We start from the raw sequence: 25,308 nt of genomic DNA, 5'->3' as shown, positions 1-25,308 counted from the left end.
GTGTCACGGGCTGCTGGGCTGTGGCCAAGTGGCCAGAGCAAAATGCAATGAGAGGCCTTGTGTCTGAGCACATGTCAGGTGCACTGCTTAGGCAATCCAGAAATAACTGGGAAAGACGTCAAAGAATGCACCAGAATTCCTGAATAAGCAGGCAAGGGCTCAGAGCTGTTGAGACGGAAATGCTAATGCCAGTGTGACTTCATTTGCACTCGTTGCTGGTGAGGTCTAGGACGTTTGAGTTTTACATTATTCAAGGCCGGTGTAGACCTATATTTATTAAATGGAAAGAGTCACACAGTCTAGTGATAAGTGACAGAAGTAGATCACAAGCTGAACAGGGCAAGAGTCCCCAGGGCCGTTCAAGGGACCTTGGCTCTGAGTGCAAAGGGGAAATCCGGTCAGCTGGCCTGCTGTGCTCAGGCGGTCAGCTCACTGAGTTCCAGTCACTGCTAGGATTTAAGACATGGTATCCGAAACCCACAAATAGAAAACAGAGTCTTTAAATATTGAGGTGAATTTCTTAACCTGAAAAGGAATCTTTAATTTTATTAGTAAAAACATGAGGAGGGTAGGTATAGCCCAAGCAGCTGGCTGCTTAAATGGGAGCAGTTGCACCAGTGATATCCCGGGAAGTTCACCCGTGTGGCAGGCACTCTTAGTCCTGCAGCTGTCCTTCCTCCGTCTTACAAACAGCAGAGCTACTGGGCAAGCCCCTGCCCTGCCCAAAGGAGTGCATCTTGATTAGTCGGCCATAGAAAGCTATTCCCTTTGCCAGGAATGGTTTCAGGAAAGGGTCTGCGGCGCAGTTCTGCCAGGTTTGGGAACGTTTTCTAGTTTTTAATAACAGTAGCCTCTCTTCCGGCTTTGGGACATCGTGAGGAGATGCCTGAGACCACCGAAGCCATCTTGTATCCGTGAGGCCCGTTTCCCAGCAAGAGCGGAAGGTCTGCGGTGGCAGAGAGGAGAAAAGAGCATGAACACTTGAAGATGCTTTTGAACTGCTGGAGAAACCAGTCCCGAAGCCCCCTGCCTTCAGACCTTTTGTTTGATTCAGAGACACGTATTTTTACATGTTAGTGTTTCTGAATGTGGGAGGCATCTTTTGAGCAATGGCATCTTAGGTTCAGTGAAATACAGAGTGTGAGATTTAAGAAAGAAACCTCCGTGTTGTTTAAGCTGTCTCAAGTTGGGTGTTCTGTTAGAACCAAAATCATCCTGGGCTTCCCTGGTGGCACAGAGGTTAAGAATCTGCCTGCCAGTGCAGGGGACACGGGTTCGAGCCCTGGTCCAGGAAGATCCCACATGCCGCGGAGCAACTAAGCCCATGCGCCACAAATACTGAGCCCGTGTGCCACAACTACTGAGGCACATGCGCCTAAAGCCCGTGCTCCGCAACAAGAGAAGCCATCGCAATGAGAAGCCCGCGCACCGCAAGGAAGAGTAGCCCCTGCTCGCTGCAACTAGAGAAAGCCCACGAGCAGCAACGAAGACCCAACTCAGCCAAAAAAAGAAAAAAAAAAAAGAACCAAAATCATCCTAAATGATATGATCGACATTTTCCGAAATTTTTTTTTTTTTTTAATGATTTTTCTCTGGAAGAATGGGTCGTGGCAAAATAAAGAGGAACTGACACACTCAAATTACCATCCTGAAAAAAAGTAACAGCTGGTGTATAGTGTTGACTCCGTGCCAGGCACTGCTCTAAACACCTTTTTTAAAAAACCACTTTATTGAGGTCTGAGTGACATACAAAAAGCTGCCCGTATTTAATGTATAAAACTCGATGACTCTAAGCACCTTCAGTTTGCTCTCTCATTTGACTCTCACAACAGCCCTGTCATTATCCCCCGTTTTGCAGCCAAAGTGCAGAAAGATGAAAGTCATTAGTAAGTAGGGGCACTGAGAACTCAATCTAGCCTCCAAACCTATGGTCTTAACTGCTGTGCTGGATTTCCTGGAAAAATACGCTATGACAGTGGATCATGTTTTGTTAACTCTGGTGATTCTAATTCATCCAGCTAGAAAGCCCATCATAAAAGCATAGAGGACGTTTTTCCCTTCAATTTCTCAGGACTGTGAAAGAGGGCCACAAATCCTGTTCAGCAGAAATCCAGGACCATTGAACATAGCTTTAACTTCCTGGAGGAGAAAAAAACGGAACAACACGTACCCTAATTATTGAGAATGGATGACCTTGCGTTGCGGTGGATTCTTTCCTGTGTTGACCAATAGCACACATTTCACTCGCCTGCTCGGCAGATCTGTTGCCTCTCATAAAATTATTAATGGGTTTTTTAAAAAATAAGTGAATTTGAAGAATACGTAATATCCCATTGACCTCTTCTGCTGTTTTCTGGACACATCTCTCCTTCCCAGAAACACTGCCTTCTCACAACTGCTGCAGCACCTTTGCTCATGCTGTTTGTTTCCTTTGCCTTGACATTTCCTTCCCTTCATCCTTCCCTCTGCGTAGCAAATCCCAACTCATGCTTCAGTATCCCCTTGCGAAATCTTACCTGAGGTGCTCAAGCAGTCCCCTAGCTCCTTTCTCAGCGTCCCCACAGCAGGCTGGTTTAGCACACGCTCTGCTGATTCGAGCTGAGTAACCCCAAGCAGATGACTTCACCTCTCTCTAAGGCTCCTTATCTGCAACAGGAGGAGGCAGAGGCTCTCCCAAACCCCACAGGACGGTCTTAGGATTGTGCATGCAAAGCATCTAGCACGGCCGGGCACTAGGGAAGCACTCAGTAAGCGGCACTCTTTTTTTTTTTTTTTTTTTTTTTAAAGTATTTATTTATTTACTTTTGGCTGTGTTGGGTCTTCGTTCTGTGCGAGGGCTTTCTCTAGTTGCGGCAAGCGGGGGCCACTCTTCATCGCGGTGCGCGGGCCTCTTGCTATTGCGGCCTCTCTTGTTGCGGAGCACAGGCTCCAGATGCGCAGGCTCAGTAATTGTGGCTCACGGGCCCAGCTGCTCCGTGGCATGTGGGATCTTCCCAGACCAGGGCTCGAACCCGTGTCCCCTGCATTGGCAGGCAGATTCTCAACCACTGCGCCACCAGGGAAGCCCAGTAAGCGGCACTCTTACTATGTAAACATACATACTTCTTTTAATACTCACTGTTTTATGATTATTTGTTTTCGTGTCTGGCTTTTCTACTAGACAGTGAGCAAGGCAAGAGTCAAGTCTTTGTTCTTGTTTTTTTGGGTTTTTTTTTTGAAACTCTTTAAGTCATCTTTTTTGAGGTGTAATTTACATACAGTAAAATGCATCCATTTAAAATGTACAGTGCAGTAGTCCAATAAGGAATACACCTGTGCAGCCACAACCCCATCACAATGTAGAACATTTTCATCACCCAGAGATCCCCTTCACACCCTTTTACAGTCAAGTCTCCATACAACCCTGACCCCAGACAACCACTGATCTGCTTTCTGTCACTGTAGACTAGTTTTGCCTGTTCTAGAATTTCATATAAATGGAGTCATACAGTAGGTACTCTTTTGTGTCTGGCTTCTCTCAATTACCCGTGTTGTGGCTTACATCAGTAGTTCATTTCCTTTTTAATTACTGAATATTATTCCATTGTATGAATATACCACAACATTTTTATGCCCGTGCATGTTGGTGGACCTTTGGGCTGTTTCCAGTTTGGAACTATGATTAATAAAGCTGCAATGAACATTTTTGTACAGATCTTTTTGTGGACATAAGTTTTCATTCCTCTGAGATAACTGCAGGGGAAACTGCCAAACGGGTTTCCCAAGTGCTTTGTGACACTTACACTCCCCCAGCAACATATTACAGAGTTACACTTGCTCCACACCCTTACCAACACCTGTTATGGTCAGTCTTTAATAAGCCATTCTGGTAGGTGTGTCATAATATCTCATTGTGGTTTTAACGTGCATTTCCCTGTTGACTATGGCGCTGAGCATCTTTCTGTGTGTTTGTTGGCCCTGTGTATACTTTTTTGTGAAGTGTCTGTTAAAACCCTCCCTTTTTGTATTGGCCTATCTTCCTATTGAGTTGTGAAAGTTCTTTATATATTCTGGATACAGGTCCTTTCTCAGAAACTTGCTTGGGAGGTATTATCTCCCAGTCTTTCCAGTTTCGATCAAGTCCAGTTTATCCATTTTGCTTTTATGGTTAGTGCTTTCTGTATTCTACTGAAAGGATTTTCCTTCCTCCACTGAATCACCTTTGTCCTGTCTTTGGATCTCATTGATCTGTGTGTATGTCCTTTGGAAAGCCCCCCACCCAGCACCGTCTCGAACTCTCATCGTGTCTCCTCACCCTCCCCACGCCGCAGGCAGGGAACTGTCTGAGGCAGACGCTGAGGCAGTCATGAGGTCACCGTCCTGTGTGCTGCGCATTGTCAAGTGTCTGTTTCTTATATTTTGCTCAGTTTTCTGGTTGTTTGTGGCAGGAAGTCTTAATTCATTTCTGTATCCACAGTGCCTGGCACACAGACACTCTATGCATGTCTGTTGAGTGAGCGGGTCCTTGTTAGCACCTCCAGACACAGTCTACCAGAGTCTCCTTTGATTGGGAGAAGCTGTGGCTCCCCCAGAGGTCATCTGGTCCATCCCCTTCATCTTAGTAGACAGTTCCTTTCCTGAGGATGGTCATTGTCATCTGGTCCATCCCCTTCATCTTAGTAGACAGTTCCTTTCCTGAGGATGGTCATTAGTCCTTTACATCCCCAGCGCCAGCCCACCTGGGTTCAACACATGCCTATTAAATGGGGAGATTGAGGTCCAGAGAAGGAAAGGTCAAGTGACCAGGCAGTGGCTGGGCTGACAGAACTGGACCTCCCAGGCCAGGATCTTCGTCTTGTACTAACTAGCAGGGCAGGCACTGCCTCTTATCGCTGTCTCATTCCCAACACCTCACACAGGATTTGTACATTGTAGGCTCCCAATACGTGCTTGTTAGATAGGAGCAAGTGAACAAATTGAATAGTTTCCTTTAATACTTAGTTTAGCTGGCTTCTGCGTGTGATGTTAAATGGGCGTGTGTGTGTTCACAGAAGGATGGGACTGGCCATTCCTACCCAGGCTCATAGGTCATGGTCATCAGTAACTCTTTCTTTTAATTTTCTCTCCACCCTCTAGGCTTAGTCCCCACTAGGGGGCATGTGCATTCCACAGAGAGGGTCTGCAGTTCTTAAGTGCCAGGACTTGTTTCCAGTTTGTCCGTGGGTCCCTCTTGAAGCTACCTCCTGTGTCCGCATGCCCTGCACCCTCCCCCTGCGAAAACAAACGGCTCCCCCTCATCTAGCTCCGCCTCCAGCTGGGCCGCTGGCTGCCATCGTCTCCCTCCCAGGGGCTCTGCCCTGGTTGAAGGAGATAGAATGGCAGTGGCGGTGGCTCTCAGTGCTGGCCTCACCGTCTGTCACCCCTGCCGGTGGCCACTGCTTCCTCCCTGAAGGGGATGACTGATCCTGGAAAGGCCGCTCTCCTCCTTCCCCTCAGCTGGTAGGCAAGGACTGGCCTTTCGGGACCCAGAGTCTGGTCTACCCTTGAACCCCAGGTTCCTGAAGAGAGAGCATGTGACTCACCCTGGCAAACGCCGCCCGGCCCACCTGCAAAGGCACTGCCGGGGTGGGGCCGCAGCTCTCGTTCCTTGTGCCTGGAGGACGGTCACCGCAGGCTTTCCACACAGCCCCCGCTCTAGACTCAGTTCCTTCCTCCCCCGACAGCCTCACAAGCTTTGGCATCAACGTTGCCCAGGCACAGGTCCTGGCTTTGCCACCAGCTGCGAGCGACCTTGAGTGAGTTCTGTGAACCTCACTTTCCTTATTGGGTAAATGAGGTTAACAGCAGTTCCTGCCTCATAAGTGAGACAATGCTTATGAATAAAGCTCTTGGTACAGCGCCTAGCACGGAATAAGTGTCTGAGACCTATTAGCCAGTATTAATAATATTAGTAGTATCATCATCATTATATTCAAGTAAACCTTAGTATGAGCCACTTGGCTACTCTCCTTCTTTTGAGGCTCACAGAGAAGCATTGCTGCCTCTATCTCAAGGTCTTGGGCTTCTTCCTAACAGTGAGGGCCCTGCAGAGGGGCCCTGGGAGCCTGGGGGAAGCAGTTGGGTCCCCTGCTGTTGTGCTGTGCCATTGTGCCAGCCTCCGGTAGGCGCCGTGCCCCCCTAGTCTAGGATCGGGGCCTGTGCTCTCTGCCCCTGCCCAGGACTACCCTGCCTGTAGACACACGGTCACACGTTTGGGGTGGGCGGGTGCTCTCCCCGGTTGCATCTGCACCCTAGGGTGATACCAGGCAGCTGTGGCGGCTGCTTCCCTTGCCCCCCCGCCCCACCCCCGGCACCTCATCAGCTCTCTGGTCGTGTCCCCATCTCCAGGAGAGACTGGCAAGCGGCCCTGAGCTGCAGCCACAGAAGTAGCAGACAGCACCTCCCCGCTCGCTCCCGGCTGCTGCCCTCGGCCACCCCGCAGCAGCTCGGAGCAGCCTTCTCCCTGTCACTCAGGCTCCCGTCAGTAGGGAGATTAGCATTCAGACGGAGGATGGAAAAGCATCGGGGCAACCACCTCCTGTCTTCTCTGGGAGCTGAGATTCATTCGGAGAAGCAGAGCCCGTTGTGGGGAAGGTATCCAGGCCAGGACCATCCCACTGGAGGTTGGGACAGGGCTCTAGATACCCAGAAGCAACAGCGGTGCGCTCTGGTACCATCTCACTGGGTGCTGGGTCTTATTAGGTGGCCCCCACCCAGCAGTTCCACCCTCTGCTGTCCTCTCATTTGTTTCAGAGTTGCCCATTGCCCAGCTGGCGTGTATGTGGAAAGACAGGCCAGGAAGGGCCGTGGGGAGGTGGGGAGGGACTCTAGCTGTTCTGAACCTACTAACTGTTCCGAAATGACTAACTGTTCAGTAATTGACAGTTTACAAACACAATTACACTAGCTTACATATATTGAACACTCACTAAACATGGTAAGCCCTTGACACGCATTATCTAATTTAACACTACAATAATCCTGTGAGAAGGTTTACTGTTATCTCTGTCTTATAGATGAGGAAACTGAGGCACAGAGACGTTCAGTAACCTACCCAAGGCCACAGAGGTAGGAAGTGGTGGTGGCGTCAAGATTTCAACCCGGTGCTCTGACTCTGGGCTCCTCCCTCTTAGATCCTTTATCGTTATTTCATAACAGCCCACACCCCGGACCAGGAGTGACCCAGCTCTGTCTCTCGAGTTGCCCTTAATCCCCCCTTCCTGTTATGGTCAGTCTACCAAGCCCCTGAACTTTCCTGCTCCCATTTCCAAGCAGCGGCTCTTTCCAAGGAAATGGGAGGGGAGAAGGACTCAGCCTCTTGGGAACATTGGGTCCACCCCCGGCACGGGCTTCCTACCAGCTGCTGTGACAGGAGATGGTGGGCCGAGGAAGGGGCGCCTCTGTCCCGGGCGGCCTCCCGTAGAGGCGCTCTAGGCCGAGGGTGGCAACTCTGCAGCAGGAGCTGCCAATGTGCAGACTGTGCAGAGAGCCCAAGGGTGGGAGAGCCCTGAGAAGAAGAGGCGAGCGTGGGCCGGGTGTGTGGGGAAGGTGTAAACACAATCTGCTCCCACCGAAGCCAGCCTGCTCCCTGGGGGAGAGAGCCCCTCCCGCCCAGCCCACACGGCACCCCGGCTGCCAGGGCCTGGGGAGCCTGCAAGCCCAGGCAGACACATCCCCCCACCTCCAGCAGCCCCTTCCTCTTGCTTTCCCTCCCTCCATCTGGAACCAGTCCCCAGAGGCACCTTCAGCTCCTGAGCAAGCTCTTAGAACAGGGCTGCAAAGGGGTGTCACTTCGTGGATGTGCGTCTGGGCCGTGAGCCAGCCCCGGTGCCACTAGGCGACCTTGGTCTGACAATTCCTGAGCCCAGTGGAAGGAGACAGGCAACTTGGAAACGGCAAGAGAGCGGAGGCAAGGATGAAGTGACAGGAATACGGCAGATAGATTAGAGAATGGATGCATAGATAGGATCGGGCAATACAGACTGGGTCCCAGGAACAGTGCCCTCTGGCCCTCAGCCTGAGAGTCCTGTCACCAGGAAGGCTGAGGCCTCCCAGGAGAAAGACAGGCTGACAGGAGCTGAGACAGGTGGTCACGAACTCGTGGCCCGTGTCAGGTGGGCAGCTCCTTCCCTTGGTGAGACCCTTCCCCTGCCTCCGCCCTGCCCTACTTTTTGAGGCTCCCACAGAGCTGCCAGGCTCCCTGCAGCAGCCCCTCCCAGCAGGCTGCGCCTCCTCCTCCCCATCACTTCAGAGTGGGTTCCCCGAGTCGAGTCGGCTGCATCTCACCCTTTCCTGCTGTCTAGAGAACTCCTCCAGCTCCTCTTTCCTGAAAGTCAGGGGTGGGGGCCAGCCAGGCAGAGACCTCGCGGCTAGATGGGCAGTGGGGGCTGGATGGGGAGGAGAGATGCACGTGGGGGGAGTCTGGGGGGGCTTTGGAAGACGAATGGCTGCAAGGCGGTCGGCAGCAGCTGCCTGCAGGGTCTGCGCCTGGATCGCAGGGAGCAGAAGCGGAAATCTGCTTTTATCTCTGCTCAGGATCAGGCAGGATGGTAAAGAGAGAGAAATGGCAGAGCAGCTGGGGGCAAAGGAGGCCGCCGCCGTTACTGAGCAGTCAGCAGATTGACAGAAACAAGTGTCATGCTTTCTCCCTTCCCACATGCTACTGCCCATTTGGGACACGGGCACGCGTGCACACACACACACAGAAAACACACTCCGAGGACAAGCTGTGAGTTGCTTCCATCCAGCTGCAGGCAGACATGTCACAGATCCAAACGGCATTTCCTATTGATCATTTCAGCAGAGCAGCCAGTGGCAGGGTGACCTCTGGGGACCAGGGAGAGGCAAATGTCATAGGAAGTGAGTGCCACCATCGCAAAGTGACACCACACAGCCCTGGACAAGCTGAGCTGCCAAAGATGGGCGGCCAGGCCAGTAAAACGGCTTCTTCCACTGAGCAGCTGCAGACTTCCAGGTGGCTTCAGGGAGGCCTGCGCTGTGGGCGTGAAGAGCATGGGCTCTGCAACCTGCATATGAGCCTGGGGTCCTCCACTTACTGGCTGGGTGACGCCGGGCAAATTAGCAAAGCTCTCTGTGAGTTTCCTCATTTCTAAACCGTGGACAATAATATGACCAGCCTCCGTGCGTTGTTGTGAGGGTTCAGCGGAGGGTGAAAGGGCAGCCCTTCCTTTGTGAACGTGAACCATCGCTGTCCCTCAGTTCTGGAGTCTCCCCACTTGTTCCCTCCTCTAGCCCCAGGCGGCGGGGGTTGCCCCCGAGTTAAATGGGGGGACCCCACTGAGTCCCTCTCTCTGGGCCTCCTCAGAGGAAGGGAGCCGGTCCCAGAGCTTTAGCATCTCTGCCCCTCCCACCTGCCCGGCCAGGCTCAGCTTCAGGAGCCCCATAGCCAGGGCCTTGGGGGAAGCGCAGACTGGTGGGTCCGGGGGCCGAAAAGCGGAGTCTACCTTCTCAACGGCTGCTTTCCCCAGTCTCCCTCCTGCAGCTCCTTCCGCCACGGCGTCCTTCGGGGGTGGGGGGCACACCAGGATGTGAGCTGAAAGAGAAAACCAAGCCGGTCGGCTCTCTCTCCCACCCCAGAGCGGGGCCTTGTATTTCAGAGTGGACATCCCAGAGCACTGCCTCTCCATGAGAAGTCCTCTAGACACCCCTCAGGCCGCCAGCAGGACCACCATCCCCAGGCCTAGAAAATGCTGTTGAGATCACACGTAGTTCTCTTAAAACTAACCCTTGCCCTGTGGCCTGGAACATAACAGGCTCAAGGTAGGAGCCGACGGAAGGAGTCCACCCTCCTATCCTTAACCTCCATCGTGACCGCAGAGCTGAAGGCAGCCTGCTCTGCTCCCGCATGGCCAGGCCTTGCGTACTCTGTATTCTTCCTTTCTTGTCCCCAGCCCTGCCCTCTCTCCTCCAGGCTGCAGACCCTGCCCTACCTGCCAGCTGATCCCGGGCCCTGGGGCTGAGCTCCGCCTGAAGAGGCGAGGGCTTACTTCAGAGGTTCTTTCTCTCTAAACAGAAAAGAACACGGAGTCAGAAGACTGGAGGATGACCCGCCCACGTTTCCAGCCTTCCCCTTCCTCCTGCCCCCAAGCCTAGCGATTCACCCGACTATTGAGGAACAGGAGCACCCCAGAAGCCAATTGGAATTTATGACTGTGGAACTGGAGAGCAGAACTTTCACGTCTACCGCCCCGCTGGGCCAGTCCTCCCTGGAGCCACCATCAGCAGGAGGGGTTAGTTGGCAGGCCAATTTTTCCAGTTAGCTGGGTCCCAAGGAGTTAATAGGCAACTGCTTCCTTCTGGCAAGGCCACAGCAGAGCAGGCCCGGCCAGATGGTCCCAGATTTGGCCTTTTCTCTCCTGACAGGAGGTCCAGGGGCATTTCAGTCGAGGAGATGGACCGTCTGAAGTCAGGGACCTGTCAGTCCCACATCAGCCACAAATTGGGTGCACGACGTTGAGCAAGTCATTTACGTCTCCCTGTCCCTCAGCTTCCTGCACCATTAACAAGAGCTAGAAACACTTGAACTGCCAAACCTTTGGGGCCATGGAGACTTCCGAGTGAGTTAATGTACGAGAAACCCCTGGGGAAGAATAAAGCCCTGATCATATAACAGCAAGAGTAGAGCTGGCGTTAATTGAGCAGTTACTCTGTGCTGAGTGCTTTACAACGGTTATCTCATTTAAACCTCACAGAAACCTCACAACCAGTCTGTTATTAATCCCAGTTTACATATGAATAAAAAGATTACATAATTTGCCCACAGCCTCTCAGTAAGAGCGAAGGTAGGATTTGAACTCAGGCTGCCCCGCTCCAGACCCAAACTCAACAGTAAGGACCAGTCAGCATTTGAGGGCCCATTTTATACGTGTCAGCCCATTTCACCGGTAGTCATAATTAGGCACCACTGTGACCCTCTCAGCTAGCCCAGCTATCGAGGAAGGGCGTCACAGAAATGACTCTGCTTCCTGCACAGGCCCTGGGCTTCCCAGGGGGCCTTCTGATATTCCAAACCTGGGGGAACCCACGGACTGAGAAGTCAGAGCAGAGACACAGAGAAAGACCCAAGTTCTCGGCTTGCCAACCTCGACGTATTCAAGGGGCACACTGCAGGCACATTGCCCACACCCTGGAAGAGACGTGGGGTGCACAGGCGAGCATGCGTGCTCACTGTCTCAGCCATCTGATCCTCCTTTCAGGGAAGTGAGAGAAGCAGCGCCGGGGGCTAGAAGATGCTTCCACAGCAGAGAATATCACTCTTCAGCTAGGTCCCCCACGCTAGATGGGCCCAAAGGCACAAATGAACATTTCCAACAGTACGTTCTTCAGAAATATTTGCTGATTTTTCAGTGTTTTCTTGGGCATAGAGCCCCTATCATCAAAGGACACTAGTCAGCGGGGAAGGAAAAGTCCAGAAGTTTCCCAATCTTCACCCCTGGTAAAGGCCACATGGCTCCAGAATAGGGAAGAGTTAACTTTCTGGCCACTGGAGACAGTGTCCTGCCCGCAGGGACTGCCCAGCCAATGGCATTCAGTGCTGATGATGTCATGCTCCTCCTGCGCCTTCTATTGGGGACTGGACAGCGAATCCTGCTGGAGGTTCAGGCAGCGGAGCTGCCGAGGCTGGGCGGGGGGGACAGCGGGAGAGGGAGGGGGAAGGGAAGGCGAGCAAAGCAACGCAGAGCTGCTTCTGCCTCATCCCTCTCTCCACTCCCCCTGCATCTTCCAACAGAAGGGACCCTGGGGACCACCCCGCACTAGGACAAGCAAGGCAGAGAAGTTTTGGTCCAGAGGAGAGGCTGGGAGTCCCATTCCCAACTGGAGAAAACAGACATTCGGCCTGCCCACTAGGCATACAGTGAACAGGGTAGCTGGGGTGAGGGGCCAGCGTGAAGCATGCACGCGCACACACAGGCACATACCCATGTACACCCCCGGGCCTGGGCAGGGACAGGGGACAGCGGCAGCCTCCTTAGCGACACCCTTCCTCCTCCACCCTAGACTCTTCTGCCTTACCTGCCTGAGGACTGGAGGTCTGTTTCCAAGCTGCTGCCCATAACTGCTCCATCTACCCCACTGGGCTCTCTGTGGGAGGGAGAAGAGGCAGGCAGAGCTGTGGGTAGCACCCAGACCCCAGACCCCGCTCCTGCTTCTCTGCAAGACCCAAGCCACATTGGGCTCTGGAACCGGAGGCTGTGGCCAGCGTCTCTGAGGAGCTCCAAGTTCCCCTACTCCGAGGGGGAACCTCTCGGGGCTCCCTTGCAAGTCCCTCCCAGCCTCCCTGGAGCCCAGGCAGCCCCCGCCCGCCTTCAGCTTGGCTGTAACCCAGCGCAGTAGTTTCTCCCCCAGCCCAGCCCGTGGCCCAGTCAGTTTCTCACGGTTGGACCCTGTTGGCGAATCGGCGGCGCCAGAGCATGGCCAAGGTGCTGAGCAGGAAGAGGGTAGTGCACATGGCTCAGCTGCCCCATCCCCTCCAGACCGGGTCTGCAGGAGAAGGGCCAAGATGGCCCCTGCCAGCTCTCCCAAGCCCCTGCGGTCCATCCTGAGGCTCCTGCTGGCGACGGATTAGGAGGCTCAAGCTGATTAGTGGGGTCAGCAGACCCGACCTTGGGAAGACTGATTAACCTCACTGGACCCAGGTTGTCCCCCCCAGTGGCAGGGTAAATCGACCTCAGTCTGTTCTGGATGTAGGTATAACTAAGCCCTGGGCCTGACCCTCAAGGGGCTTAGAGTCTAGACAAACGCACTGGCAAGTTAAACAAATGACCACCGCAGAGAGACTTAGGCTATTAAAGCTGCCTACAGAGCACGCTGGGAGTTGCACGCATCAGGGGAATCTTCAGAGAGGAGCTGGGCTCATCTGTATTTGCAGGAGCTCAAGGAAGGGTGGGCCCACAGACAGAAGACTCCGCCAGGGCTGCAGACGGGAAAGCACAGGGCATGTTCTGGCAACTGGAAGTTGAGTATTGGTGGAGTCACGATGTCACAGGGGAGGCATCGTGAGGGGAGGAGGAGAGGGGAAGAATACAGATGATGAAGCCAGAAAGACAAGGGAGGCCAGGGAGTGAAGGGCTGGCTAAGCGGTTCACTTCTAACCTCTGGACAGCCGTTTCCAAATGTTTCTGATTACATACCTTCTTCAGTAAAAGGCAGAATCTAAGTGTGCACTTAGGAAAAGGGATATATGCATCCACTCATAAATTATATACTATATTACTGTGCAAATACAGTCCCACACCAGAGACATACCTAAAACTTGTAAAGGGTGAGATGCAAGTGAATAGAATCAAGATTTCTCCTACTTTCTGTCCACATCCCAGGGGAACCTCTTGGGCAGCCGTTTGGATGGCCACTGCACTGGCTCTTGGGAAGCTATCAGAGGTGACCCAGGCAGCATGCGGAGCACAGGCCAAAAGAGAGAACACGGGTCTGAGAGTGGTGTAAGAAACTAAGCCCACACACTCTCCTCCATCCCTCTCCAAGACCCCCAGAAGAGGGCATTAGAGTTTCCCTCCTCAACTGAGACCTGAGCGCCAAGAGGCCTCCCGCCCAGGATTCCAGTAACGCCCAGGATTCCAGTAATGTACTGGAACCCTGGGCTCCAGCAAGGCCCGGAGCTAGGGCTGTGCCAGGGCTCTCTGCTTTGAAATAGAATTTTTAAAAATAAGCACGTAAACCAAAGCTGAAGAGGAGAGCCGCCACCTCTTGCCATACTTGAGCAGTGGACAGACTTGGGAAGGGCAGTGTCACCAGGGAGTCTTAGGGAGAACTGGACACACCCCACAAGAGCCGTCACATGTTTCAGATGCTTGCAGCCTGGGTCTGGCCTCAGGCTTCAACTGGGAGTCAGAGGTGGGACCCCCTCCGTACCAGAACCGAGCAGCTGCTTGCAGGGTGGGGACCAGGTGGCTCTCAGAGGCACAGTCCCCACCACTGGTCCAATCCCCTTCCCTGAGAAGGCCACCAGGACAAGAATTTGTCTCCTCCACCCACAGAACCCCTCCCTAATCCAGGTCCTGGTGGCTGAGATGTCTCCAGCGCCCTGGGCCTCCCCGCCCCCAAGGCTTCCTGACAACCCCACCGACCCACCCACCGCAGGTCCGCTCTGCCCGGCCCAGCGGCCTCTCCTTCGGACTTTGCTCCCCCAGGGCCAGAATTAGGAGCGGCGCCAGGTTTGGGCCTGCCTGTGTCATCAGTAAGCCACCCAGGGCCTTCTTTCTGACGCCACGTGCGTGCCCCGAGGGGGAGGAGTGCTGGCGGGAAGGAAAGGAGGGCGCAGGCCTCTGGCGCTCAAGTTAGACAGCCGCCCCCCATCCCCGCATTGGTGTTTTCCTGTAAGGTGTTGGCGTAGGGAGATGACCCCAGTCCTAAACCCTCCAGGGTCTGGGGTCCGGAGCTCTGGGTGTGGCGCCGCGGCCCCCCGGCTGGCTCGGGAGAGGCCGGGAGCGAGCGGGAGCTCAGCTCGGACCGCGGCGCCGTTGGAGGGGCTCGCGTCCGCCCCCTCGGGCTGGCGGCCACGCCGCAAATGCTTGGGAGTGTTCGACTTAGAGTCAGTTCCCCGCCGCGGGAAGGGGGCACACAGGCACACGCCCCGGCCTCGCCCGCCGCGTGAGCCGGGACCCGGTGCCCCCAGACCCGCACGCGCCGCGGCGCACTCCCGTGCGGCCCGCCCGCCCCCTCCTCCCGGGACCCCCCAGCACACCCGCCACACCTACGCCCCGCCCGGCAGCCAAACTCCGCGGTGGCCTGGAGGACGGGCACCCCGCCCAGCCTTCACCTTGCCGGAACTGGCTCACGGACAAGGGGTTGGGGGTTTGGAGCGGATCTTTTTTTTTTTTTCACATTTTTCCAGCAGACCACATCCCCGCCCCCCGCTCGCGGTCCCCCGCCCCCTGCACATATACCCTACACACACACACACACACACACACACACACACACGCACACACGCACACATACACACACACACACACACCCGGCGCGCACAGACACGCTCCCTCCCTCCAGCGCGCTCTACCACTCGCCCGCCAGCGGCACACGCAGCCGGCCCCGGCTCCCCGCGCCCCGCCGCCGCCGAGCGTAGCCGGGCTGGGCTGCGAGCTGCTCATGGAGAAAGTGCCGGGCGAGATGGAGATTGAGCGCAGGGAGCGGAGCGAGGAGCTGTCCGAGGCGGAGAGGAAGGCGGTGCAGGCGACGTGGGCCCGGCTCTATGCCAACTGCGAGGACGTGGGGGTGGCCATCCTGGTGCGGTAGGTGTCGCCCCGGCCCGGCCGGGCCCGGGGGAGGGACGGCGACAGCGGCTCCGGGCAGAGGTGGGCTCGGCCCGGGTCCGAGCTCGGGTGCCACCTCCCCAGCTGCGATTGGGGCCGGGCCGGTCGGGGTGCGGGCAGCGTGGGGCGCCTTGGGGTTGGGCGAAGCCCTGGCCGAGCCCTTCCTAGATCTCTCTGGGCGAGGTGCTCACCAGGAACTAGGAGCCAGACGCAGAAGGAGGGCACCTCCATCTCCCTCCTCTCCCGGGCCTCAGAACTCCTGGCTCAGCCAGCCATGCCTTCCTCACCAGCGACCCCAGCCATGCAACCGAGCTGCTATGGACACACGTTTTACCAGCCTTTCCAATGGGGGCCTTGGGGGCTCCCCATTCTAGAGACAGGAAAACTGAGGATCAGCCAAGAAGGAGGACAAAGAGGAGCAAACCCCTTTCTCCAGCTCAGTCCCTTTCTGTATTCAGAGACTTGGAAGAACAGAGCGAAGGGCGAAAGAATAGAGGTCAGAAGGAGTAGACCCTGGAGGTCCGGTTTTCCCAGCTGGCCCCTTCCTGGCCCTGGGGCCAGGCCAGCAGGGAGCTCCCAGGTGAGGTGCAGGTGAGTGGAGAAGCAAACAGTCCCCTAGGATACAGTCCCTGCCGAGTTTGGTGGAGGGAAAGGGAGAAGCTTCAGGAGACAGGGCCCCACCCTGAAACCCCAATCTGGGGAGAAAGGGTCATGTGTCTTGGGCTCAGGGGTCATTCAGGCACCACATGCCCCCGAGGGATGCACACACACACAGAGTGACACTGGTATTCACACACCTACACACCAGTGCACATGCACACCATTCCCATATAGTTAATGTCCCCAAGCCACACAAGCTAGTAATTGACTACAGCTACAGATCGGTGCTCTCTTCCCACACATGCCGGTCCCTGGGGGTGCAGGCAGGGAGGTCCCCTTAACCCTCTGTCCTTGGCGGAGGGAAGCTGTCAAATCTAGGGCAGATCTGGAAAGTCTTATTGTTTGAAGATGGGGTGAAACCTCTCTGTGGAAAGGACAGTTGAAGTGCATGCCGGTCTCCCAGTCTTGGCCCCGTCTCTGGCTCCTCTTTCTCTCCCGCACTCTCTCCCTTGTGCCTCCCCCAAGCCTGGGACCTGCCCAGCTCCATATTGATGTGCCCTGATTCCAACTTAGAAACAGATTTTGGAGGAAAAAGAGCAAGAAGCACTCTTGAGGAGTTCCGGGAGGATTCCTGAGGAAGGGACAGCTATTTGGGTGGCTCCCAGGCCCAGAAACAGCCGGGGGTGGTGGGGAAGCTAAGAGGGGATTTCAGATCCCGAAGCCATCAGACATTGGGAAGTGCAGCTCTGCACGTGCAAGCACCCACACAAGCACACGGTGGACAGTGGAGTCACAGATGCGCCAGACTGCATCCCTGGAGGGCTGCTCTCAGCTGTGTGTCGGCACATGCGGGCCCACCAGGCCTCAGGATGCACCCGGGTGTGCACATGGGTCACCAAGAGGAAATGAGGCAAAGTCCAAAGGACCTTGGAGATATTTTGTCCCGACGCCCTGCCGTTTGCCAGTGAGGACATGTAAGGGATGTGTCCAAGATCCAGCTCCTAGGGTCCCACCCAACCTCCCCAGGAATGGGGGGTGCCGAGGAAGGAACTGAACCCTGAGGTGTTTCTGGAGAGTCTGAGCTCTTGGCAAGGGTTTCATCCTCTCTCTGTGCCCCTCTAGTTCCCCAGAGGGGAACTCGTTCCTCAGGGGGCACTGGGTCTGGGCTGGGGAGGTGGTTACCAAGTGCTCAGGGCTCAGAGGGAGGCCCACAGTTAACCTGAGAAGGCCTGAGATAGCAGTTAGATCTGGGCGGCTGATAACCCCAGGCACACTTCTCCTGACCCCACCTCTGCTGCCGGGAGCCCAGCCCAGCCCAGCTCAGAAGAGAAGCTGGCCCAGCACCCACTCGCCCAGCCCCAAGTCCCGCCAGCCTCCCTTTCCTTTTTCTCCTCCTTCTGCTGTCCGCCCCAGGGTAGGGGGTGTTAGGGGGACTCGACGGATGAGCTTCTCAGATAAGGCCCCTCCCCAGATCCTGTGCCCCTCAATTTTGTCACAAACCCCTCTTGTCTTTACGCCCCATCAACAAGGACTGGTGGGCAAAGACGGGTGGGCGGGACAGAGCCCGAAACTGTAGCCCTCTGACCGGGCACTCTCACCTCCTCCCTCCCCACTGGGCTGGGGCCAGCCACACCCCAACACTCCCCCTGTGAGGAGGTAGCAGCCGCGAGGATGGTGGCAGAGGATTGTGGCAGAGGGGCGGAGGGGCTGCCCAGACCCCAGGCCTCCTCTCCCGGCCGGGAGGAGACCAAGAGGAAACACCCATGCTCTAGGAAGGCTCCCCTCCCGGTTGTAACTCTGCCGCCTTCCCCCTCACACTCAGACAAGCCTATTTCAGGCTCTCCTGGAAGCCCAGATGCCTCTGGAAGCTGAGAAACTCCCCAAGCTGGCTGCTGAGGCTTCTCCCAGCAGCGCAGGCCGGAACTGGGAGGGTCAGGAGTAAACATGGATGGGGGGGGGCGGGGGGGGCGCAGAGAAACGCCAGGATGAAGGAGCAGAGCGCAAGGCCCCTTGACGCCCCTGGCCCAGAAGAAGGGCTCATCGGGACCATCCTTAGGGCCATAACGGGAGACCCACTGGGCCCCAGGCTACCATCCCTGGCAGAGCAGCCTCTGAGGCGGTCTGGGGAAGCCATCAAAGCGGGGGCCGCCCCGGCTCCTTCCTGGTCCTGCCACCCACTCCGCTTGGCCCACTGATGCAACCGTGGGCATCAATTCCTAATCCAGAACGTGGGAATAAAAACAGTGCCAACCTCAGGAGGATATCGCAAGAATTAATGAGATCATATAGTAGGTGCTCAATAAATAGTCCCTGTTATTTTCTCATCAGTAAAGTGGACATAATACCCACTTGGTTGTGGCATTGTATGAAATAACAAGTGGAGATGCTCTGCATGCTATTATTCACCAGTCAAATAGAAATTAGTATTTTTGTTGCAATGCAAAACCTCTGAAGTCAGAGATCCTCATTTAAATCCAGACTGGGCTTTTCGTATCTGTCCTTCATTATGACGCTTCTCCAGAGAAATCCAATGTATTTTCAGACCCATCGCCTTATTTGTCCTCACCAGTATAGCTGTGAAGTAGCAAGCAGGGGTGCAGGGACTCCTCTCACACTTTTGCAGACAGGAGGTTGTGAAGCAATTTGCCCAAGGTCACACTTGGCCTCCGAGAGGGGCCCTCCCGGCTCTCCACGTGGACTGTATCCTGGTCACTCTCCCGCCAGCCTCAGCCTCGTAGCCTGAAAGGGTGGCCGGGGCCAGATGCTTTCCCTGCATCTGTTCCAGCTCTCAGATCTGAGACCCGACCCCCGGCCCCAAGGGCTGTTTTGGCAAATTACCAGCTCTCTCTAATCACAAAGGGGACACTCCAAAAGTGTGAAACAACCTGAAAAAACAGGTCCAGGACATTCCATCCCTTTTCTGAGGCTTCAGTTAAGTTATGTAAGTTCTGATTGAGTCTGGCCACATACCTCCCGCCCCGGCTGGGTGAGGGATCGCAGATGTCATCACCACCATCCTGCAAAGTGCACGGCTCTGGGCCAAGGTGATGGGTCAGAGTGCGCGTGAGACCCGGGCTCTGCCCTGGGGTTGGGGGACCCAGACGGACACACAAGGAAGAAGCCGTGAAAGGTGGCAGGGAACACACTAATGGCCTTGGAGGGAAAGCGGGCGCCCTGGGCCAGGCCGGGCGCTCAGGGAGAGGCCCAGCTGACACCGGGGAAGGGGGCGTGGGTCCACCATGTGGAAGGGGGCCAGCATTGCCTAGGAATCTTTAACCCATGCTAAGTGAAGCTGTTGGGCTGGGGCGTAGGGAAGAATGTGGACCCCATGCCGGAGAAGCGGGTGCGGGACAGTTTCTAAGAAGCCTGGAATCCCAGGTTAAGGAGTTTTGACTTTGTCCGGTAGGCAGTGGGGAGCCATGGAATGTTTTTGAGCATGAGAGCGACCCAGTGAATGTGATATTAGGGGGGAATTAGACAATTTCAGATAAACTGGAGAGGGAGGGGTTAGAAAGCCCTGGGGTCTGCCCCAAGAAGCGCACAGGCTGGTTGGAGAGGTAAGATGTACAGACAGACGTGAAGGACTTACCAGGCCGGTGACATCAATCCATATCTTTAATTAAATCAACTGATGACTATGCAGGCTGAGGAGGGAGGCAGGGTAGCGAATACGGAAGGGACTGGGCTGGGAGGAGGACTGAGTCTCATTTCTTCCCTTCCATGACCTGAGCTAAGTCAGCTAAGTCATTAGGGCCTTCCTTTGTTTAGGAAGAGAGCTCTGACTTCATCATAAAAAAGGGTGGCATTTACTGAGCCCCTGTGTCCACACTGTGCCAGGGCTCCACATGCTGTTTCTCGTTTCATCCTCCCAACAACCACAACGACTCACAACCAAGATAGGAACAGTGATGCCCATTTCATAGATGAGGAAACTGAGGCTCAGAAAAGTTAACTTGGGGGTATAGCTCAGGGATAGAGCATTTGACTGCAGAAAAGTTAACTTGCCCAAGGGCACACCGGCCGGGGATTCCAGATAGCAGGCTCTTACCCTCTCAGCTGCAACTGGAGCAGGCCTTGAAGGGTGTGTGGAGTTTGGAAAGAAGGCAAGAAGCAAGGAAGCTTGCTTCCTTGGGAGAGGAAGCTGCAAATCTGGCGGATAGAAATGGCCGCGACCGGGGAGGGGTCTGCATGTAAGCCAGGTCGTCCAGAGGAAGAGTGTGTGTTTGAGGAACTGCTGCACACGGTGGGGTGAGGGTGGGTTCAGCCTCTCCCACCTCCGTACCCGCCCCCACCATCGTCTGGGCATTTCAGGGTGGGGCCTGAGGCCACCCCCTGCTCAGCACCCACCTGCTGCCTCCTGCCAGGTTCTTTGTGAACTTCCCGTCGGCCAAGCAGTACTTCAGCCAGTTCAAGCACATGGAGGAGCCCCTGGAAATGGAGCGGAGCCCGCAGCTGCGGAAACACGCCTGCCGGGTCATGGGGGCCCTCAACACCGTGGTGGAGAATCTGCACGACCCCGAGAAGGTGTCCTCTGTGCTTGCCCTCGTGGGCAAAGCCCACGCCCTCAAGCACAAGGTGGAGCCTGTGTACTTCAAGGTATGTCACTGGATGGGTGCTGCCACCCACCACCCACCCTGTTCCACCCCAGAGCCCCATAACCAATGACAGCCAATGCGGGCCACTGGGCCACCCAGCCTTTTCCCCTGGCATGGCTGTTCCCGGGAGGGGCAGCAGGATGGGGGCTGCGTCTTGAGGGTGTCTGGTTCCCAAAGCTGCCGGGTTCTTGTTTCCTGAACAATCCCCTTGGCCAGACACAGGATAGAAGGGATGCTGGGGGCTCTGGGGGCTGCAGAGGGCAGGATGCCCAGGCGTTTACTCCCCCTTCCTTCCTCTGTACCCAGATCCTCTCTGGGGTCATCCTGGAGGTGATCGCCGAGGAATTTGCCAATGACTTCCCACCCGAGACGCAGAGAGCCTGGGCCAAACTTCGCGGCCTCATCTACAGCCACGTGACCGCTGCCTACAAGGAAGTGGGCTGGGTACAGCAGGTCCCCAACGCCACCACGTGAGGAGGCAGCCTCCCTGCCGCATCCCCCCCTGTCCCCTGGCCTCCCACCTCTCCTAGCGCCCAGGGACTGAGCACCGGGGCAGGAACAGTTCCAGGAGGGTGGATCTGGGGTCTGACATGTTAAAGAACAGGCATGATAGGAAAAGGCCGCTCATGCCGAGGACCCCAAACAGATTCTCCTCGGGCAGAGCCTTCCCTTTCCCTAGAACCAGTGGACACTCAGGGCACCCCAAGACCGAGGCTGCCCCGGGCAGAGAGGCTCCAAAGGTTCCTGGCGGGAAGGCTGCTCATCAGGCCCAGAGGCAGCCCAGGCCAACTCTGGCCACTTCCTCCCTGGTACCAATCACATGGGGGCTGTTTTTCATCTAATGCTGACCGCGCTCCCTCCCGCCTCGGCCTCAGCAAGGCTGGAGCCAGGAGAATCACGAGGACGCACGCACGTGCCGCAGCCCACCCGGGGCCTGCGTGGGTGTCCCTCCCACACACACCAGCAGGGGGTTTTATTTCTGGGCTGACCCCGGAGGCTGGGTTCCCAGTTCTGGGGTGAGGGCCCCGGGGGACGGGCTCCAGGAGGATTGCTGGCCTGGTGACTCCAGCTGACTTGGAGCACGAGGGGAGGGCTGGCCCCCAGACTTGGCGGCTGGGAACACTCCGGCCTTCCTGGGCCCCCAAGGGGCTGGGGCTCTGGGAGCTCAATGGAGGGGCGGAGGCAGGGCTGGAGGAGGGAGGGGGGAGAGGAGCGGAGGCGGGAATGGGAAGCAGGGGTCAGCCAGCGGCTCGGGACACGCGTTGGAGAGAAACATTCCCAGCAGTTTCCCAGGGAAAAGGCGGCGTCCCTTCCCCGGGCTCCGAGCTGGTCCGCAGAGCCGGCTGGACCTCCTGCTCACAGGCAACCCCGCGCAGCTCAGCGGAGTAGGTCCCCCGAGGGCAGCCTGCAGAGGCCCGGCCTCCCGGCCTTCCTGCCTCTGACCACACTGGCCCCAGCTGGCTGCCGCTCCCTTCACCACCCTGAGAGCGCGGAGCCCTCGGGGACAGCTGGCAATGGCCAGGCAGCGACTCCAGATGTTCACAGCTGGGCCGGGGCCGCCCCAGACCTCAGAGTGAACGGAAGCAGGCAGGCGATTTTTACCTGCCGGAGGAGGAGGAGGAGGAGGAGGAGGAGCTGGCAGAGCCGGCAGCCCGGAAGCAGCCGGAGGGCAGGGGAGGGGTCAGTGGGGGGAAGGGGGCTTGCCCTCCCACGCCTCTCCCCAGGCAGGCTCTACCGCCAAAGATGAGTTTGTTTACAGCCAGGAGACAAGACTTCCTGCTTCTAGAGAAAAGGGCTTTTTTATAGGAGCCTAGAGGGACGGAAGAGAGAGAGCTGGCCCGTGCAAGCCCCAGTGAATCAGAAACACATGGACAGCATTTCCCGACACGAAGCCCTGTCCCCTCCCCTCTCTTGCCCTAGCTGGACCCCTGGGACTTAAATCTCGCCAAACCCCAAGCATTAGGAAACCGCTGAAATCTCTTGCCTCCCCTTTTCTGCTCCTTGTGGACTGAATGGAGATGGGCCACCGTGGGGACTGGCCGGGGCCCTGCGCCCTCCTGGGCCTGAGCACCCCACATCTGGGCTACCCCAGCTGAGGGAATTGTCCCCTCATCCCTTTGCACACTCTGGTGCCACCTCTGGTCTCCTGGGAACACGGGTGTGACCCCCCCAAGAGGCCGTGTCTCCCTGGGCCCGGGCCTGCAGACCCCACTACTGCCAGGGTCCATAGGGGTTCGGAGGGCGAGAGAGAGTTACAGGGCAGAGCTCTAGAAGGCCTCCATCCAGCATCTCTTATCAGAGACGCAATAGCGAGCCAGACGCCACTGTTCATTGAACTGTCTCTGCTTCAGGGTGTGCGCGCGCACGTGTGTGTGTGTGTGTGTGTGTGTGTGTGCGCGTGTGTGGAGTCAGGAGGTGGCGGAGGTTGGGGGTGGTGAGTGCAAAGGGGCTGCGTGTGCAGAGAATGCCCATGGGTTGCCCGAGGGGGCACCACAGGCCAACCAGGGAGTGCGCATGTGTCAGAATTAAGAGGAAGAGAGCTCACTGTCACAGTTGGTGAAGCACTTTCAGGCAGTTCTGTCGCTCAGATCCCACGGAGGTGGGCACCACAGACGCGATTCACATTTTAGAGAAAAAGATCTGAGGTTCAGATGGGCCGGCCGAGGTCTTGGCAGAAAAGGGCCTAGAAGCTGGGTCTAGTGGGCTTCTTTCACGGGCCCCGCGTGGGTCTCTGGGCTGGTAGCGTTTGGCCTTGCAGCCCCTGATTCCTCTGCCCTCTCCCCAGGTTCCCTGGTCCCACTCCGAGGCCCTAGTAACCTGTTACCTACATCTCCTATCTCGTCCACAGCCCACCGGCCACGCTGCCCTCTTCGGGGCCATAGGACCCCCTCTCTCCTCCCCCCTCCCTGGCAGCACCTTGAGCAGAAGGCCGAGTTCTGAAGACGCTCCTTGACCCGCCGTCTCTGGGTGCCAAGGAAGCTGGAGGAATCCCTGACTCGTCTTCCCGGAAAGAGGCTGCCTCAGCCTCGGCCACAGTCCCCCTGGAGCCGCCGGAAGGTGGCATCAGCTGCCTGGATGCTGACCCCAGCTCAGCGGCGCAGCGGGTGGCCTGTGGGGTGGGGGACCTTTCCTCCTTGAAGAGCGGGGCACACCCTTCTTAGCTTTTCTACTCACTGTTAGAGACCTAGCTGAGCGGCCGGCGGGAATCAGGGGCAGGTCTGTGAGTCACTGGAGGAACAAACCGGCCCTGTTTCTATCTGCCTGGCCACACACAGGTCTCCACGTCACTTATCTAGAATACCACGCACACACGTCTACCGTATATACAGATATATTCTATATACAATCTATATATAAATCTATATATATATATACACATACATATCTATAATGTGTATCAGTAAGGCCCAGAGGCACGTGTGAAGCCTCGGTTCTGCCCTCCGAGGGGTCCTGGCAGCTTCTGGGCAGAGAACAGAGTGTTCCGGCAGAGATGACGGGGTCCCACATCAGCACAGAGAGGACCCGGGCCTGAGTGGGCAGGGTTGGGGTGACCCAGCTTGCCAGCAAAGCCCAGCCCATTCTCTCTGACCAGCTCCCCACATTCCTGCTTTCCACTTCAGGCAGAAAGGATTCGGCGTTCCCTACCTCTGCCCCCCACAAAAGGAGGTGGCTCCCTGACTTGTCCCTAAATGGGCAAGGGGAGACAGAGGGGGCCAGAAGTTCTGGACAGGACGACTGCAGCGGGGGAGGGGCCATGGTCCAGAAACCTCGGATGCCAGCTCCATCTGCCTTTGCCACTAAGACAGACGGCCCTGGCGGGAGGGGGATCCAGGCTGCTGTCGGTGGGGCAGTGGTAACGGGACCAGATGCCTCCATCTCTTCCTGGGGCTCTGTGGGCTGAGGGCCTTCCCTCCCCTGCCTCTCCTGGCTGCTGGCTTGCAGTCGGCCCTCTCCATCCATCTAGGTCAGCGTTGCTGGGGACCCCCCCAATGTGTGCCCCTTGGTCACGTGTATTGTCCTCAAGGATGTTTTGCTGCTGTGGCTACTGTGCCTGTGTCCTCCTGTCCCATCTTCGTGCAGCCATCCGTGTAACTGCCTGTCCTCCTTTTGTAGTTTCTGATGTTTGTAACCAGACCCAGCCGTGTCATTAAACAGACTCGTTCTTCCTGTGTCTGTGCACGCTCATTTGGTCTTTTCCTGCCACCTGCCCCTCGCCTCTGTCTCCCCTCCTTAGTTCAAGACTCGGGCCTTTTTCTTGAAAGGCGACCCCCCCCAAGGGTCCCCCTCACCTGTGTCTCAGCCTTGGCTGGTCGTGGGCCCCTCTGCTTGGGGCTCAGGATGGTGGTGGGGGCACCCCACTTGTTCACTCAGGAGCACAGAGCTGCAGACCGGAAGCTGGGCTCTAGAGGTGGGAGGGCGGGAAGGGAGTCTGTGCTTGTTTAAAAAAGTCCGGGGGCTTTTCATCTTTTGTTCTGGAAATATCCTCCCTCACATGGGGGAGAGAAGAGAGGGAGGACTCAGGGGAGAGATTTTCAGAAAGGAGGGCCCTGCTAGTTTAATGAGCCAAGCAAGCCAATGATAGGACCTTGACCTTCTGGACCTGAGCTGGGCATCCCACTCCAAGAGCTGAGGCCCGGCCTGATATTCCAGGTAGGAGTGGTGGGGCAGCCCCTGGGCATTTGAGAAAAAGGAAGTCGGCCCTTACTAGCCTTAGGCCCCCAGTACCTTCCCTGAGCTCTCTGTTCCCAGCCCCTTCTATCTCCCACCCCACAGCCTCGGGCCAGGCCTGCCCAGCCCTCACTCATGAT

At 56.5% G+C, this 25,308-nt stretch overlaps 1 protein-coding gene and 1 long non-coding RNA gene across 6 annotated transcripts; one reads left to right on the top strand and one right to left on the bottom strand.

Moving 5' to 3' along the window:
* Positions 1 to 514: 514 nt before the first annotated feature.
* On the bottom strand, positions 515 to 15,747 carry LOC309618235. Of its 4 annotated transcripts, XR_014238359.1 has the most exons (6): positions 13,338 to 14,108; positions 12,839 to 12,952; positions 12,052 to 12,120; positions 9,969 to 10,039; positions 9,483 to 9,571; positions 515 to 946 (listed from the first exon to the last, which is right to left on the bottom strand). It is a non-coding gene; the product is annotated as an uncharacterized lncRNA (long non-coding RNA). The 4 variants fall into 4 exon arrangements; XR_014238358.1 differs by having other exon boundaries at positions 12,839 to 14,108; XR_014238357.1 differs by lacking the exons at positions 515 to 946; positions 9,969 to 10,039; positions 12,839 to 12,952 and adding exons at positions 6,998 to 9,013; positions 15,497 to 15,747 and having other exon boundaries at positions 13,338 to 13,407.
* Positions 14,178 to 24,668, top strand: CYGB (cytoglobin). 2 transcript variants are annotated; one of them, XM_082371683.1, is made up of 5 exons: positions 14,178 to 15,284; positions 15,764 to 15,896; positions 20,270 to 20,501; positions 20,807 to 20,970; positions 23,349 to 24,668. In XM_082371683.1, exons 1-5 carry the CDS (start codon positions 15,245 to 15,247, stop codon positions 23,380 to 23,382), a joined length of 603 nt encoding a protein of 200 aa, XP_082227809.1. In that variant the 5' UTR covers positions 14,178 to 15,244; the 3' UTR covers positions 23,383 to 24,668. The 2 variants fall into 2 exon arrangements, with proteins under 2 accessions (XP_082227809.1, XP_082227810.1); XM_082371684.1 differs by lacking the exon at positions 15,764 to 15,896 and having other exon boundaries at positions 14,937 to 15,284.
* Positions 24,669 to 25,308: the final 640 nt, after the last annotated feature.

Source organism: Balaenoptera borealis, assembly GCF_965194805.1.
Source record: "Balaenoptera borealis genome assembly, chromosome: 20".
Taxonomy (NCBI): Eukaryota; Metazoa; Chordata; class Mammalia; order Artiodactyla; family Balaenopteridae; genus Balaenoptera; species Balaenoptera borealis.
The sequence above is the reverse complement of the archived record's forward strand: the minus strand, read 5'-3'. Positions and strand labels throughout refer to the sequence as shown.